Source organism: Myxine glutinosa, chromosome 10, assembly GCF_964187855.1.
Source record: "Myxine glutinosa chromosome 10, kmMyxGlut1.1, whole genome shotgun sequence".
NCBI classification, from domain to species: domain Eukaryota; kingdom Metazoa; phylum Chordata; class Myxini; order Myxiniformes; family Myxinidae; genus Myxine; species Myxine glutinosa.
This window is the reverse complement of record NC_136270.1, coordinates 62055429-62068290: the sequence shown is the minus strand read 5'-3', so window position 1 is coordinate 62068290 and position 12862 is coordinate 62055429. Positions and strand designations below refer to the sequence as shown.

Genomic DNA, 12862 nt, shown 5'->3' with positions numbered 1-12862 from the left:
AGAATACAACAGTCACTCATCCAAGTTGATCATCACGTCTGCTTCAGGGCGTACTAGGAGCAACAGTGACCTGCTCTTCGAGGACAACAACCATGAAGAAGCTGACACCCTGTTGATCCACCAGGCCGTGCTGGCATCCCAGCGAAACCCACATGATGCGCAGTTGGTGTTCTTCTCTCCCGACACAGATGTCCTGGTACTAGTCATAGCAAACTATGACCTACTGCTGAGGAATACATCCATTTCCATGGCCTCTGGAATACTTCAAATAGAGCCACTGTGGACAGCTCTAGGGGTCGAAAGAGCAAAGGCGTTGCCAGCCTTTCATGCTTTCACAGGGGCAGACAACACTGGGAGGTTCTCTCGAATAGGCAAAGCAACCTGGCTGCATGTCTACCTCAAAGCAAGTGAAGATGTCATAGACACCGTGCGAATGCTTTCAGATGCAACTGAAGTGACGGAGGACATGTTGTCCACACTAGCTAACTTTGTATGCGCTGCTTACTCTCCAAATGGCATCCACATCGACAGCATCCCCGAACTACGATGGTATCTCTTTTGCAAACACATGGCAGAAAGTGACAGGCTTCCTCCTACTCTTGGAGCTCTCAAGCAGCACATCCTTAGAGTCCATATCCAAGCCAGAGTGTGGGGTCAGGCAAGCATTGCTCAACAGGATCCTCAGCTGAATCACCTGCAAAACGGCTCTAACAAAGACACGGATGGACAAGTGAAACCAACCACAACTGAGGAGCCTCCAGCCCCCAAGGCCATCATTCAAATGGTTAGATGTCAGTGCAAAACAGACTGTTCTTCATCTAGATCTTCCTGCAGAACAAACAACTTGGCTTGTACAGACCTTTGTCAGTGTGATATCCAGTGCCAAAATGATGAGGACTCTCAAGATGTGATGAACGAAAGCGATGATGAGGATGATGATGACTTTACTCAATGATGAATCAAAGCTCTGTGCTCTTTAGAAGGTGAGTTACATCAGTTTTACGGCGGCCAGTTTGAAAAATCCAAGATGGCCGCCACATAGGAGCTCTATGGTCATGTCTAGCTTATCGAACTTGTTACCATTGGATTCGGGGCCCTTGAAAATGTATGTTTAGCCGTTAGAATCAAAGCTCGATGTTATTTAGAAGCTGAGATATTGAGAAAAATTAGTTCTACGGCGGCAATTTTGAAAATCCAAGATGGCCACCATACAGGAGTCTGTGCAAATAGCAACATTGGTTTTCTGACTGACTATACAATATAGTTTCCAAAAATATATAGTTTTCCAAATCCCCCAAAAATTCCAACGAAATTACATAGTGAACCTGACTAAAAATTGCAAAAACAAAATTCATGATGCACTAAGTTACATTGGTATCTACAGACTTGGCATTTAATATGGATTTTTTTTTTTTTCCTTGACTTGGGTTTACTTTCTTAACTTAGTATATCAATCTGGTGAGTTTCTTTTACACTTTGGTGATTTATTTGTTAAAAGAACCATGTCACTGATTGTCTGTCGCAGCAAGAAGTCAACAACATAATTATATCACAGGTGGCGTGGCAAAATGTACGGACAGGTGCATTTGATGATTGGCTTCACAGTCGGGTATACGTACAAGGGTTGTTGCGTTCTGTATTAGTGGAAACCAACTGCTGCACGTCTCCAAAAGTTATTGCCGCTTCCTCTGGAGATGGTCCGTCAACTCGACAATGCTGTTTGTCATGGAGTGGTGGCTTTACGAAATTACGGCATGAAACAGTGTGCTATTGCTCGGCAGTATGGCATCACTCAAGGTCAGGTGTCAAAGATCCTGAAACGAAATGCTCAGAGGGGTGTCCCTACTCCAATACCGAGGCCAGGATGTCCCCGCAGAACCACAAGGAGGGATAATCGCCAGCTGCACCGGTTAGTCCGCAATGGCCGTACCAAGTCAGCTAATCGGCTTAGGGCTGAGTGGCAGCAACTGACAAATGTGTCTGTATCCAGAAGGCTAGTCAACCAACGACTGGTTCAAGCAGGCTACCATGCCAGGCGTCCCCTGAGAAAGCCACGCCTGACCAGACAGCACTGCCAGTACCGATTGCAGTGGGCCAGAGAGCACCGTCAATGGCGCCCAGGACACTGGAATCACGTGATCTTCAGTGACGAGTCTAGATTTCTGGTCTATCGTCAAGATGGCCACGTCTGAGTGCGCAGACAAGTGCATGAAGCCTCCAACAAAGGTTGTATAGTGCCAAGAGTCCAAGCTGGGGGTGGTGGGATGACCGTTTGGGCTGATTTTCATGCAGGGGGCAAAATTGACCTGGTTGTTCTGAATGGAAACCTGAACCAGTTCAAGTACAGGGCCATTCTGGAAGAAACATTGCTTCCATTTGCTCGTGCAGCCTTTCCAGGAAACTTTGTCTTCCAAGATGACAATGCACGGCCTCATCGTGCTCGCATGATCCAACACTTTCTTTCTGACCGTGGTGTAGAGCATATGGAGTGGCCTGCCATGTCCCCGGATATGAAACCGATAGGGAACTTGTGGGCAGAATTAACGCGTCAAATCGAGCACTTGGACCAGCAGCCGACCTCTGTGCGTGAATTGCAGCAGGCTATTGTCACTGCATGGCAAGCGATTCCTGTCCAAACCTTGGCAAATCTCATGAACAGCATGCCTCAACGTGTACGTGCTCTCCTGAATGCTCGTGGGGGTTACACGAAGTACTGAACTGTAATTTTACTGTCTGTAATCCCAGTCATAATTTAGCTTTTGTTTTTGTTAAAAAAAAATTGGGCCAATGTGCAAAATAAAGAGCTACTTCTGGAAAATGTACAGAAGTTTAACACAGTACTGTCCATGAATTGAGTTCGATATCAGTTTACATCACTTTCAAGGATCAATTTATTTGTTTCGAAATGTCAAATGTGGTTTTTGTTTCTTTTAAAGGTCACATTAACAAAATCTAGAATAATTTCAACATAATTCCAATGAACTTTTGGTTCTAAGGCATCTTGAAAAGTAAGTTCACCCCCACAAAAAATATATTCCATATTAAATGCCAAGTCTGTATAATGATTTAAAGTTTAGCATCTACAACCTAGAGTCTCCTCCGGTGAAACCAGTAGGGGACTAATAATAAACATACTAAACGATCACAACAGCTCTCCAAAATGAATCTAGGAGCAATGAATGCTCAATATAACGACCGGTACATGGAGAGCTCAGCTGGTTATTGTAACGAGACTGTCATACAAGATTTTTTATCATATCACTACTTTTATTTTGCATCAACAATTAGAGGGGAAAACCATTGCCTTGAAAATTCAAACAATCAGTCTCACTCCGAAATCCAGAAGGTCGTACTCACATCGAGCAAGCCCGATTCAAAGAAGCAGCCAACGATGGCGTCCTTGTGTCCTCCAAGTGAGTAATAAACGAGGTTCAACCACCTCTCGGCCCCAAACACCCATGTGGACATGTCTTTACTCCCAACAGCAAAGCACCTGAAGAAACGTGAAGATAACACATGCGCGGTGGAGTACATTCACAATTTGGATTTCAAAAAGATTTTTAACAAACTAGCATCACCGAGTTCATAATAAAAGACATCCAAAGGGACTTTCGATCCTTTCAAGGGAATCTTTTGTAAAAAAATAAAACAAACAGGAAAATCAGAGCAGATTCATGTTCATAAACACAATTGCTCCTCGCATGTTAAGTGATACACTATCAGGCATCTGCGCCACCTTACCTCGAGTCGTCACTCCAATCAATGCAGGTCGTCTCGTCGTAAGGACCATAATAGGTCTTCTCTAATGCAAAGGGGTTGAACTCTCGAGATCGTCCAGGTGCCGAGTACATGAGCACGATGTTCTCTTTGGTAACCACGAACCGTCTAGGCATCGAGAGGAGAGACGAGCGGGCGATTCAAAAAGGATCAATTTTTCAAATGGACTCCAAAAGTAACACCGTCGGACCATGAAGGACGTGTCCAGAACACCACATAGCCCAGCAACCATCATCATCCACGATCACCAAAACTGAACGGTTAGCGATGAAAAGGTCAAAGAATATAAATAAATAAATAAATAAATAAATAAATAAATAAAAAACCACCGTTTAGAGGCCATTTTTCCCCGCAAAGCGGGGGTTGGCCTTTTCGGGGACCGTGGTAGTTGTTGTTTTTTGGTCCCCTTTTTGAAGCAATGTTTTACGGCCGGATGCCCTTCCTGACGCCAACCCTTTTTGCCGCCTTCAACGACAAACAGGGAATTACCAGTGAACTGGTACTCAATTAGCCGACCTCGGAAGGATGACAGGCTGAGTCAACCCCCCTGGCATTAATTCGGCGATCGACCGAGATTCGAACCCAGGATCCTAGGATCCTAAGCCGGCACCCTAGCCGCTAGCCCAACACCAGGGCTATGTCAAAAAGGAAAAGGTCAAAGAATATGACGGATTATATTTACTACATTCCCAAGCTACGTTCTGAGTTCCTACCTACAAAAGGTCACCTGATAAAGTGACTAATACAAATGATACAGAACTTGGTAACTACAATGGTGGTGGTTCGTATGCAACCTGTGGCTGCTTGGCTGCATCATCTTCTGGAGGCACGGCTGTGCCGCTGATGCAATGCCCTGTTACGTTACCAGTAAGCTGGTACTCATTTTTCCAACCTCAGAAGGATGACAGGTTGAGTCAAGCCACCTGGTATCATTTGAACAGCATGACAGGGGCTCAAATCAAACTCAAGGCCCTAAGATCTCAAAAACCAGCCACCTTCACCGTTAGGCCAACACCAGGATACCACAATGGTGTACTTTGCCATGTAAAAGAGAGTGGTGAGGCAGGAAAGGACATCATGATTGAATGACAAATGACGTTTGTCAGTCGGACATGAAAACTAAATAAAGAGAGAATATGAATCGCCAACGGTGAAACCGGCAAATCGAGAGGTGCTCGTTGGTGGAGCACGAACCACCACCCTACACTCATGGGTACTATTGGTAAACATTTAAGCTATTTTACTAAATCACAAACAAACACCTCTACACATGCAAGTGCTGAAGTTGGTGCGCACATACGTGTAACACAGGAATGTCATAATAAGCAATACGGTACCATTTTCATCTGCAACCAATATATTGCCCAAAATTAACCCAAAATCCATACAAATTATCCAGTGGCATATCGGCCCAAAAATTACACGAGCATATTACCTGCTCGATGGGTGATCTTGTTCCAAGCATGCAACATGTTCTTGTGATACATCCGTTTATTTGAGTGGTGCATAGCCAACAAACCGCTGCCTCAATTGCTCCCGAAAATAAAAAGAACCCGGGTTACGTACATGAAGCAAAATCATGCATACTGCTTATGTGCATAGGTAATACATCGTGGTTATATAGCTCGGATAATTCCACGTGCACCCAATACAACCTCCCATAACCGCCAAGGGAAGAAAATGCCAAGATGGGCCAAAAAAAAACGTTTTTCAAAAACTTGATGAAATCAATCAAAATTTGCACAAAAAAATTTTTTCTCCAGGATTCCCATCAATGGACATGGTAATTCCCCGTTCGTCATGATGCCGAGTAAATTAACCACTTGAACCGATCCACAAACTCTGCAAATGTTGCTACTTAGCTAATGTAACCGTAAAATGATGGCACTGGCTAGAGCACGAGAGCCACGGCACAAATAGTGTGTGAACACGAATGGACGGTGCGCTAATAAATACCTTCCATCTGGGGAAAAGCTGACGCTGTGCACTGGCTTGTGAAAGTGAAAGTGATGGAGAACCGCTTTGCTCAGCAAGCTCACAAGTACAGCTGCACCCTCTGCAAGAAGATATAATCGATAATCACAACCTGCTTTAACACAAAGTCCATTTTATCGAATCACACAAATCAATAAAACAATTATCCTGAACTTTAATCGGAAGAGTGGCAGGGCACATCACAAAACGCCAAACATGAGCAATAACACCAAGAAACAAAGTGTACATTTTGATACCGTGGCCTAGTCCGACACATCTCGTGCAGGCCGTGGGCTAAGTTAGGTCTTGTGAGGATGGACACGGGTTTACTGCACCATGGATATGAAGGCAAGATGAACGATGGAGCACTCTACTGGACAAGTCATCAGCTCAATCAGGGGGCTCACAGGATATTCTGGAGGTACGCACACGAGCCTCAAAATTGTCCTGTTTGGGTTTAAATCCCGACCCAGCTATAAACTGTCATCCTGTTTCACAGGCAGGGTGATTCTTCAATCTGTGTGCCGTCCCTCAGATGGACCCTAAAATGGATGTCCCATTAGCCAGCAATAGTTGGTGGGCGTTAAAGAACCCACAGTGTCCTTCGTGAAGAGTAGGCGAGTTATCGCTGACACCATGAACAAATTACAAATTATTTCCCTAAATTACAGAGGGCATCAGAGGCACACCATGATGCTACCCCGTAGCCTTGTGCTGCATATGAAAGAAGCTCAATCAGGAACAGAAATCCATCAATTAATAGATTATGGTCAATGTATTTAATATGCAAGAAAAGCTAATGTATTTTTGACCCGACTAGCACATACATGGCTCCCCAACACCCCTCCACACAATCCTTATTTGCCATTTTCAAATTCTACTCCATCTCATTCACCATCCTCATCCTTATCATCCTCCTTGCTACCACCAACCTCCACCCCGTAATGATCATCCTCCTTCCAGTAATCATCATGATCCTCCTCACTACCACCACCACCCTCCCCCACACCATCACCATCACATTCCTCCTCCTCATCAACAACCTCGACCCCTACAGTTGTACCATCTTGTGCAATTGACTACGCAGGTATGTCCTCTTTCCATACTCACTTTTCTGATGTCCCTCTCCAACATTCCCTTCTACCTGTACTTTGTCTGCCCCTTCTCCTTCCACCAACTGCATCTGCAATCAAAGACCTACCCGACATCCTTCTCATCCCTCCAGAGCGCATGCCCCAATGAATGCAGACTCCTGCTCACCTTGTGATGGTGTCAAACACTCTAAACAAATATGACTGTTAAAGGCTTCTGGCTTCACTCTATGGTAGTTTTTCAGCATATCATTTTGTACACATTTGATGGGGTGGCCATTTTTCCCCATGCCACACCCAACCTATGCAGCAATAATGTACTTCTGATACTTGAAACCCATGTGCATAAATAAACAGCTCCTTACAAAAAATTGTGAAATGGGACGACAAAAACAGACGCGGTCACCAGTATCCTGACTCAAACGGTCACATCCGGCGTCACACAAATACACAAGCAGTGGGAAATGGTCAATAACAATTCAAGCGACCTCGAATCTCACCTTCATCAACAAGAACGGCGAGTGTTCCATTTGCGGACAATCCCACACAGGAGATATTGAACCGTGTAGCTACCGGCAGTGTTTCGGACTTGTTGCTGTCAGACATCACAGGGGGTAATAATGGAAGCATTAGGCAACACCGTGGCAAAATTCCAAATTCACACCACATCCAGTTGAGCATCATTCCTGGTCAGCCAATTGCAGCAAGGCTTGGACCAAAAACGTTACCCGGCTGACCTGAGAAGTAGGTGCAAATAATTGGGGCAGGAGCAGCAGCAGCTGCACATTGGAAGTATTGCTACGGTGTCATTCAATTAAAGTGTTACCTTAAGGAGTTAACAGGACATGAACTGTAAGAAAGACTAAAACATCATTGCATATAACACTTTATATTGCGTTGCCCAGATGGCTCAGATGGCAGAGCACAGTTACGGGTCACCAGAGGACCTGGGTTTGATTCCTGGTCTGGGTGTGTAATTTTCCCACATATATCAATTTAAATAACACTTTATAAAAAAAGCCGTTAGAAAAACCTAAAGATGTGTTTAGCCGAGCGATCAGAAGCCACGACGCAGTGTGCGGTGGGAAGACCCATGGAGGGAAGAGCGATCGGACGGAGTATCGGGAACTTCGTTGGACTCACTTCTTCAAATCGAACAAAGTGATCCTGTTTCCCACGGGGCTCAGGACGCTGTTGCCATCAGGAGAGAAGTTGAGGTTGCCTTGGCGATATGCAGTACCGAGCAAGTTCGAAAACTAGATTTGGGGGGGGGGAAATTAAATAAATAAAAGAATATAGGTTATTACGTACACATCATGATCAATAAATACCCACAGACAATCACCCAAAAGGATGATTTTTAATTTTATACACGAGCAATAAAAAGGAGCAACACATTAAAATAAGATAAACATGAAAAATAAACTTGTGTCATTGTAATGTACTTGAGGTGCAAAAGGTAAATGACCATTTACATATAATATAACAACGCTTAGGGGGGCGGGGCAAAAGGGGGCGGGGAAAAGAGGGTGGGGAAAAAGGGGCGGGGAAAAGGGAGAGGGGGGGGTGAGAAAGGTGTTCAGGTAAGGGTAGGTGAACTAAGGAAGTACAAAGTAACCCCAGACAGAACACAAAAAAAGGAATGATTGCAACATTTGGAGAGGGCGATTTCATATTATATAATGTCTTTGCGTACGTAATACGTAGATGGTCTTTCAATTACGTGATTAAGCACGACTACAATGGCAGTATGGCACGTACACTTGTATCTGTGGAAACGTAACCGAGTATTCAGTAAGACTTGAAGTAAACCGTCGAGGTACGTTTCAAGCATTCCATGGACTATTAGTATTATATAAGTATGAACGTGTAAACAAGTCGTCAAAGTGTAAAACGAACTTAGCACACAAATCCAGGTTCATGCTTAAAAGGAACATCGAGTGTAACATTTTATGATGAAATGATGTGGAAAAGCATCGGGAAAGACGAGCTTACTCTGAATGCGAATTTCATGTCGGATCCAGCAGGTCAGCACGAGGACCAACCACTTCCGGGTGAAAGTGAACTCATGAAGTCTCTTCCTTTGGGTTCTCGTCAGATTGATTAAAATATTAATAACAATCTCATCTCACAAACGATGCGTCTACATTAAACTGAAGTGTATCTCAAGTAGAGATCTAACTTTATATGGGGATTGGGGAGGGAAAAACCCCAAACCGGATATCAATTGAGCTTCATAAATAATCGTAAATCGTAATAATCAAAAATGCAGTTACACTGATAAATAAATAAATACTCCACTTTTCACTTCACAACCCGTAGAAGGTTCTCGAGTGTCGTTGTCACAGGCAATCGAATTATTTATTGAGTTCCATTCTTCAAGAAACGAAATTGCTCCACAAACTACAGTATTTTTGTTTGTTCACCGATTCGTGACGTCACTAGATAGCTTCTCATCTCGTGATCTCGAAGAAAACGTTAACCTGGGGTGTGTTCCATCAGCAAGCAACTTGCTCTCGCTCGTCAGCGGGCTTACTTGAGTTAAAGCGGAACGGAGCGCTCGGCACCGCTTAATACACGGGATGCTGTCCGGGTCGTCGTTTTCAGTTTTACTCGATTCTCATTTGAGAATTTTCCCCATCGGAATTTCTTGTTAGCAGCGGCAACAGAGAACGAGGAAGAGGAAAAGAAGGATAAATAAATGGGAACTTTGGGGAGTCAGAAGGAGGAGCCCCCTGCCAACCTTATGTATAGACCCTAACAATCTAACATTGTCCACTTGAGGGTCAGGAGGGAGGAGGAAGAGTAGTTGCGTGTTCATAGATCTTGAAAAAATATTGTTGCGGTTTTTAGAACCCTCCACTTGGTAAATTTTTGTAAATGTTCCCTTATAAATAATCCCCTGTAAATACCCCCCTTTGTCCAACGTTAAACTTAAAGATCGCACCCATAGCTAGTCCACGAGCAACACGTAGCACACCTTAGGATCTCTATAGATATCTCATTAGTATGTGTGTAATTAAGGCTGTGTTCCCAATAGTTTGAAACTACGTTGCATCAATCAAATAAGAATAGGCCCCAATCTCTTCAATGGCAGTAAGACTGTAAGAGTGCTTTTCTACGACCCATGCAAACGCCATCACGCGCTCGGTCCTCTGGAGGAAAAAGGGGGAGGAGTAAGTTGGGCGCCAAGAACAAGGCGTGGCCCTGTCAACGTCTCGTCAAGGGGCGGACCGGTGAGCTCTGAAAGCCAACCAGGGCCGAGGCAAGCTCTCCATTGGGCGTGTCCTGGGAGCCGGCGGCTTGATCTGAAAACGCCCCATAAAAGCGGCCGCGAAGGACTGCTTCCTCAGATGAGAAGAAGAGTAGATGAGCACTTGGCCGATGAGCACGACGGCGACACCAGAGGTTCGACCAAGGGGAGAGAAGCGCGGTGTCGACCCATTACATACGCAGGCCAGTTTCCCCGAGAAATAGATTGGCATTGTCCGACCGCATGCAAACCATACGCGCAGCTGCCGCCGGGTTTTTGCTCAAGCCCGGAGCGTGGACCGGAGCGCGACCTGGAGCGGACCTCGACGCCTGTGCCATCTGCTTGGACCTTCTCCTCCTTTCCTGCCTTTCCTGCCATTCCATCCCTTTGAGTGTAAGTGTGTTCGTTCTGTCTGGGCGTTTGCTAAGTAAGGCTGTATAAGGCTGCCCTGTGTCCTGCTTCTTCTTCTTCTGTATATTCTTTGCCTTTCGTTTCCTCATTTAGTGTACATAATTAATAAACCTGTGTTCTTCCTTTACTTTTTTTGATTCATTCTCACCCGATCGCTTTTGTCCTGTCTCCAATTGAGTACCTGTGGCACGATTTGGCTAACCGCTTTTAATCGGGTTTAGTCCTTTTGTTAACGGCTCGGATCGTGGATTGCTAAACCGCTCGGCAATTACCATCACATCTGCGGTTCGAGCAGGGACTCATCTCCCTGCTTTGCGGAGAGATTGGTGAAGGTATTTGGGAAACCGTTGACCAATCACCCTGGCCAATCTCACCCCGCAAAGGAGCGGGATAGTTCCAGGACCGGAGACGGCCAGCTTAACAAGACAAGGGGATTAACCCCCCCTTGCTAACGGGAGTGCCGTACTCTGAGATCCGTAACAATATCATGAAATAACAATAAAAGTATGAATTGCACATTTCAACATCGTTCTCTAAGAGCAGAATTGAAGAAATAGCCACCAATTCATGCTCAGGACCACAGACTCTGCAGCATTTCACAAATCTAGGCTTTATGGAAGTGGCCAGATGAAAGCCACTCCTAAGAAAAAGGCACATGACAGAACCTGGAGTTTGCAAAAAGACACGTCAAAGACTGAGAGCATGAAGCAAAATATTCTATGGTCTGATAAGACAAAAATTAAACTCTTTGGTCTGAAATGCAAAGCACTACTTCTGGTGGAAACCGAGCACAGCTCATCACCCATTCAACACCATCCCTACAGTGAAGCATGGTGGTGGCAGCATCATGCTATGGGGATGCTTTTCAGCGGCAGGGACTGGGAGACTTGTAAAAAGAGGAAACAATGAATGGAGCCAAATACAAGCAAATCCTTGAGGAAAACCTGCTTCAGAGGCAAAAGATCTTAGACTGCGGTGAAGATTTATGTTCCAACAGGACAATGGCTCCAAGCACACAGCCAAAGCAACACTGGAATGGCTTCAGAACAAGAATGTGAAAGTCCTTGAGCAGCCCCGCCAAAGCCCAGACTTGAATTCCATTGAAAATCTGTGGAAAGACTTGATTGTTCTTCACCAACGCTCTCCGTCCAACTTGACAGAGCTTCAGCAAGGAAAATGGGGGAAACTCCCCATATGCAAATGGAGAAAGCTGATACAGAAATACCCAAGAAGAATTGAAGCTGTAATCACTGCCAAAGGCGTTTCTACGAAGTATTATTGACTCAGACAGCTGAATACTTGTGTATTTCTGTCTGTGTTTCATTTTAAATGATTTTGTCAAAATTTCTAAGAACATGTTTTTACTTTGACATTATGGGGTGTTATGTGTAGGTCAGTGATAAAAATCACAATTAATCCATTTTAAATTCAGGCTGCAACAACAAAATGTGAAAAGCCGAGGGGTGAGAATAATTTCTGAAAAAAACTAGATGGTTTGGGACCCTATTTCCTGGCCTTGGCCCAGGGAATAGGGTACCAAACCACCTAGTTATGGGTACAGTACACTCATTTACACATAGTTACTTACAACTAATCTGTCAAAATTCATTTGTCAAACCACCGATCGATCTCACCCTTAGCTGCTTTCCCGGTGGTCAATCTAGAATTCTCATCTTTAAATCACGTTCTCCAAGTGTTGGTTGGTGTCAGTTAGTCACAGTTTATCAGCTGCAAAACTAGAATGCACTTTCTGCCTCTATTTTAGGAATCATAGTCGTTTGTTCCCCTCAATACAATGATCGGCATTGCATCGGTTATCAAATGAACCCCAACCATTTCCATTTACAAGCCTACATCGAAAGCCTTACATTTGGGGTCAAGCAGCATAGTTGGAAGATTATGCTACAGTCAGGTTGCATTCAGACATAACGTAATATTTAAAACTAGCCGAAACCCGTGGAACATCCACGGAAGGGAGGATGTGGTGTATGGATATAGAGTGTACCATTATGGATGGCATCGGGGATTTGCTTGTCCGAGTAAGAGTTAGGAAGTATGGCTGTACGTGATAAACAAAGAGCGCGGTTGGAAGAAATTATGGTAAACCCACCTGATGAGGTTAGCGTACACCGCGATCGACGACACCGGCACAAATGCATGCTCTGGAATCTGGATTGTCCACTCAGTGGACGGCTTGCTGTCGCCTTCGACTGTCCAATCAGCGGACGGCTTGCTTCGCCTTCACCCAGCAGACGCCAATAAGATGGCGTCGTATCGGCAGTTAATCGGATGCTTTTGGGCCCCAACGTCGGCTAATTCAGATTTTTCGAGTATGGCTGTACGTGATAAACAAAGA

The 12862-nt window shown here is 44.7% G+C and overlaps 1 protein-coding gene across 2 annotated transcripts in view; it reads right to left on the bottom strand.

The window, feature by feature from the left end:
- LOC137434165 (periodic tryptophan protein 2 homolog) overlaps nucleotides 1-9462 on the bottom strand; it is a 44881-nt gene extending 35419 nt beyond the window's left edge. The window contains exons 1-6 of one of the 2 annotated variants that reach the window (XM_068126893.2): nucleotides 8838-9462; nucleotides 7986-8098; nucleotides 7343-7437; nucleotides 5734-5833; nucleotides 3742-3885; nucleotides 3358-3493 (exon numbers count right to left, since the gene is read on the bottom strand). In XM_068126893.2, the coding sequence (XP_067982994.2) occupies nucleotides 3358-3493; nucleotides 3742-3885; nucleotides 5734-5833; nucleotides 7343-7437; nucleotides 7986-8098; nucleotides 8838-8855 (606 nt within the window). In that variant the 5' untranslated portion in view covers nucleotides 8856-9462. The remainder of the gene's footprint in view (nucleotides 1-3357; nucleotides 3494-3741; nucleotides 3886-5733; nucleotides 5834-7342; nucleotides 7438-7985; nucleotides 8099-8837) is intronic. The other variant, XM_068126891.2, reaches the window with a different exon arrangement.
- Nucleotides 9463-12862: the final 3400 nt, after the last annotated feature.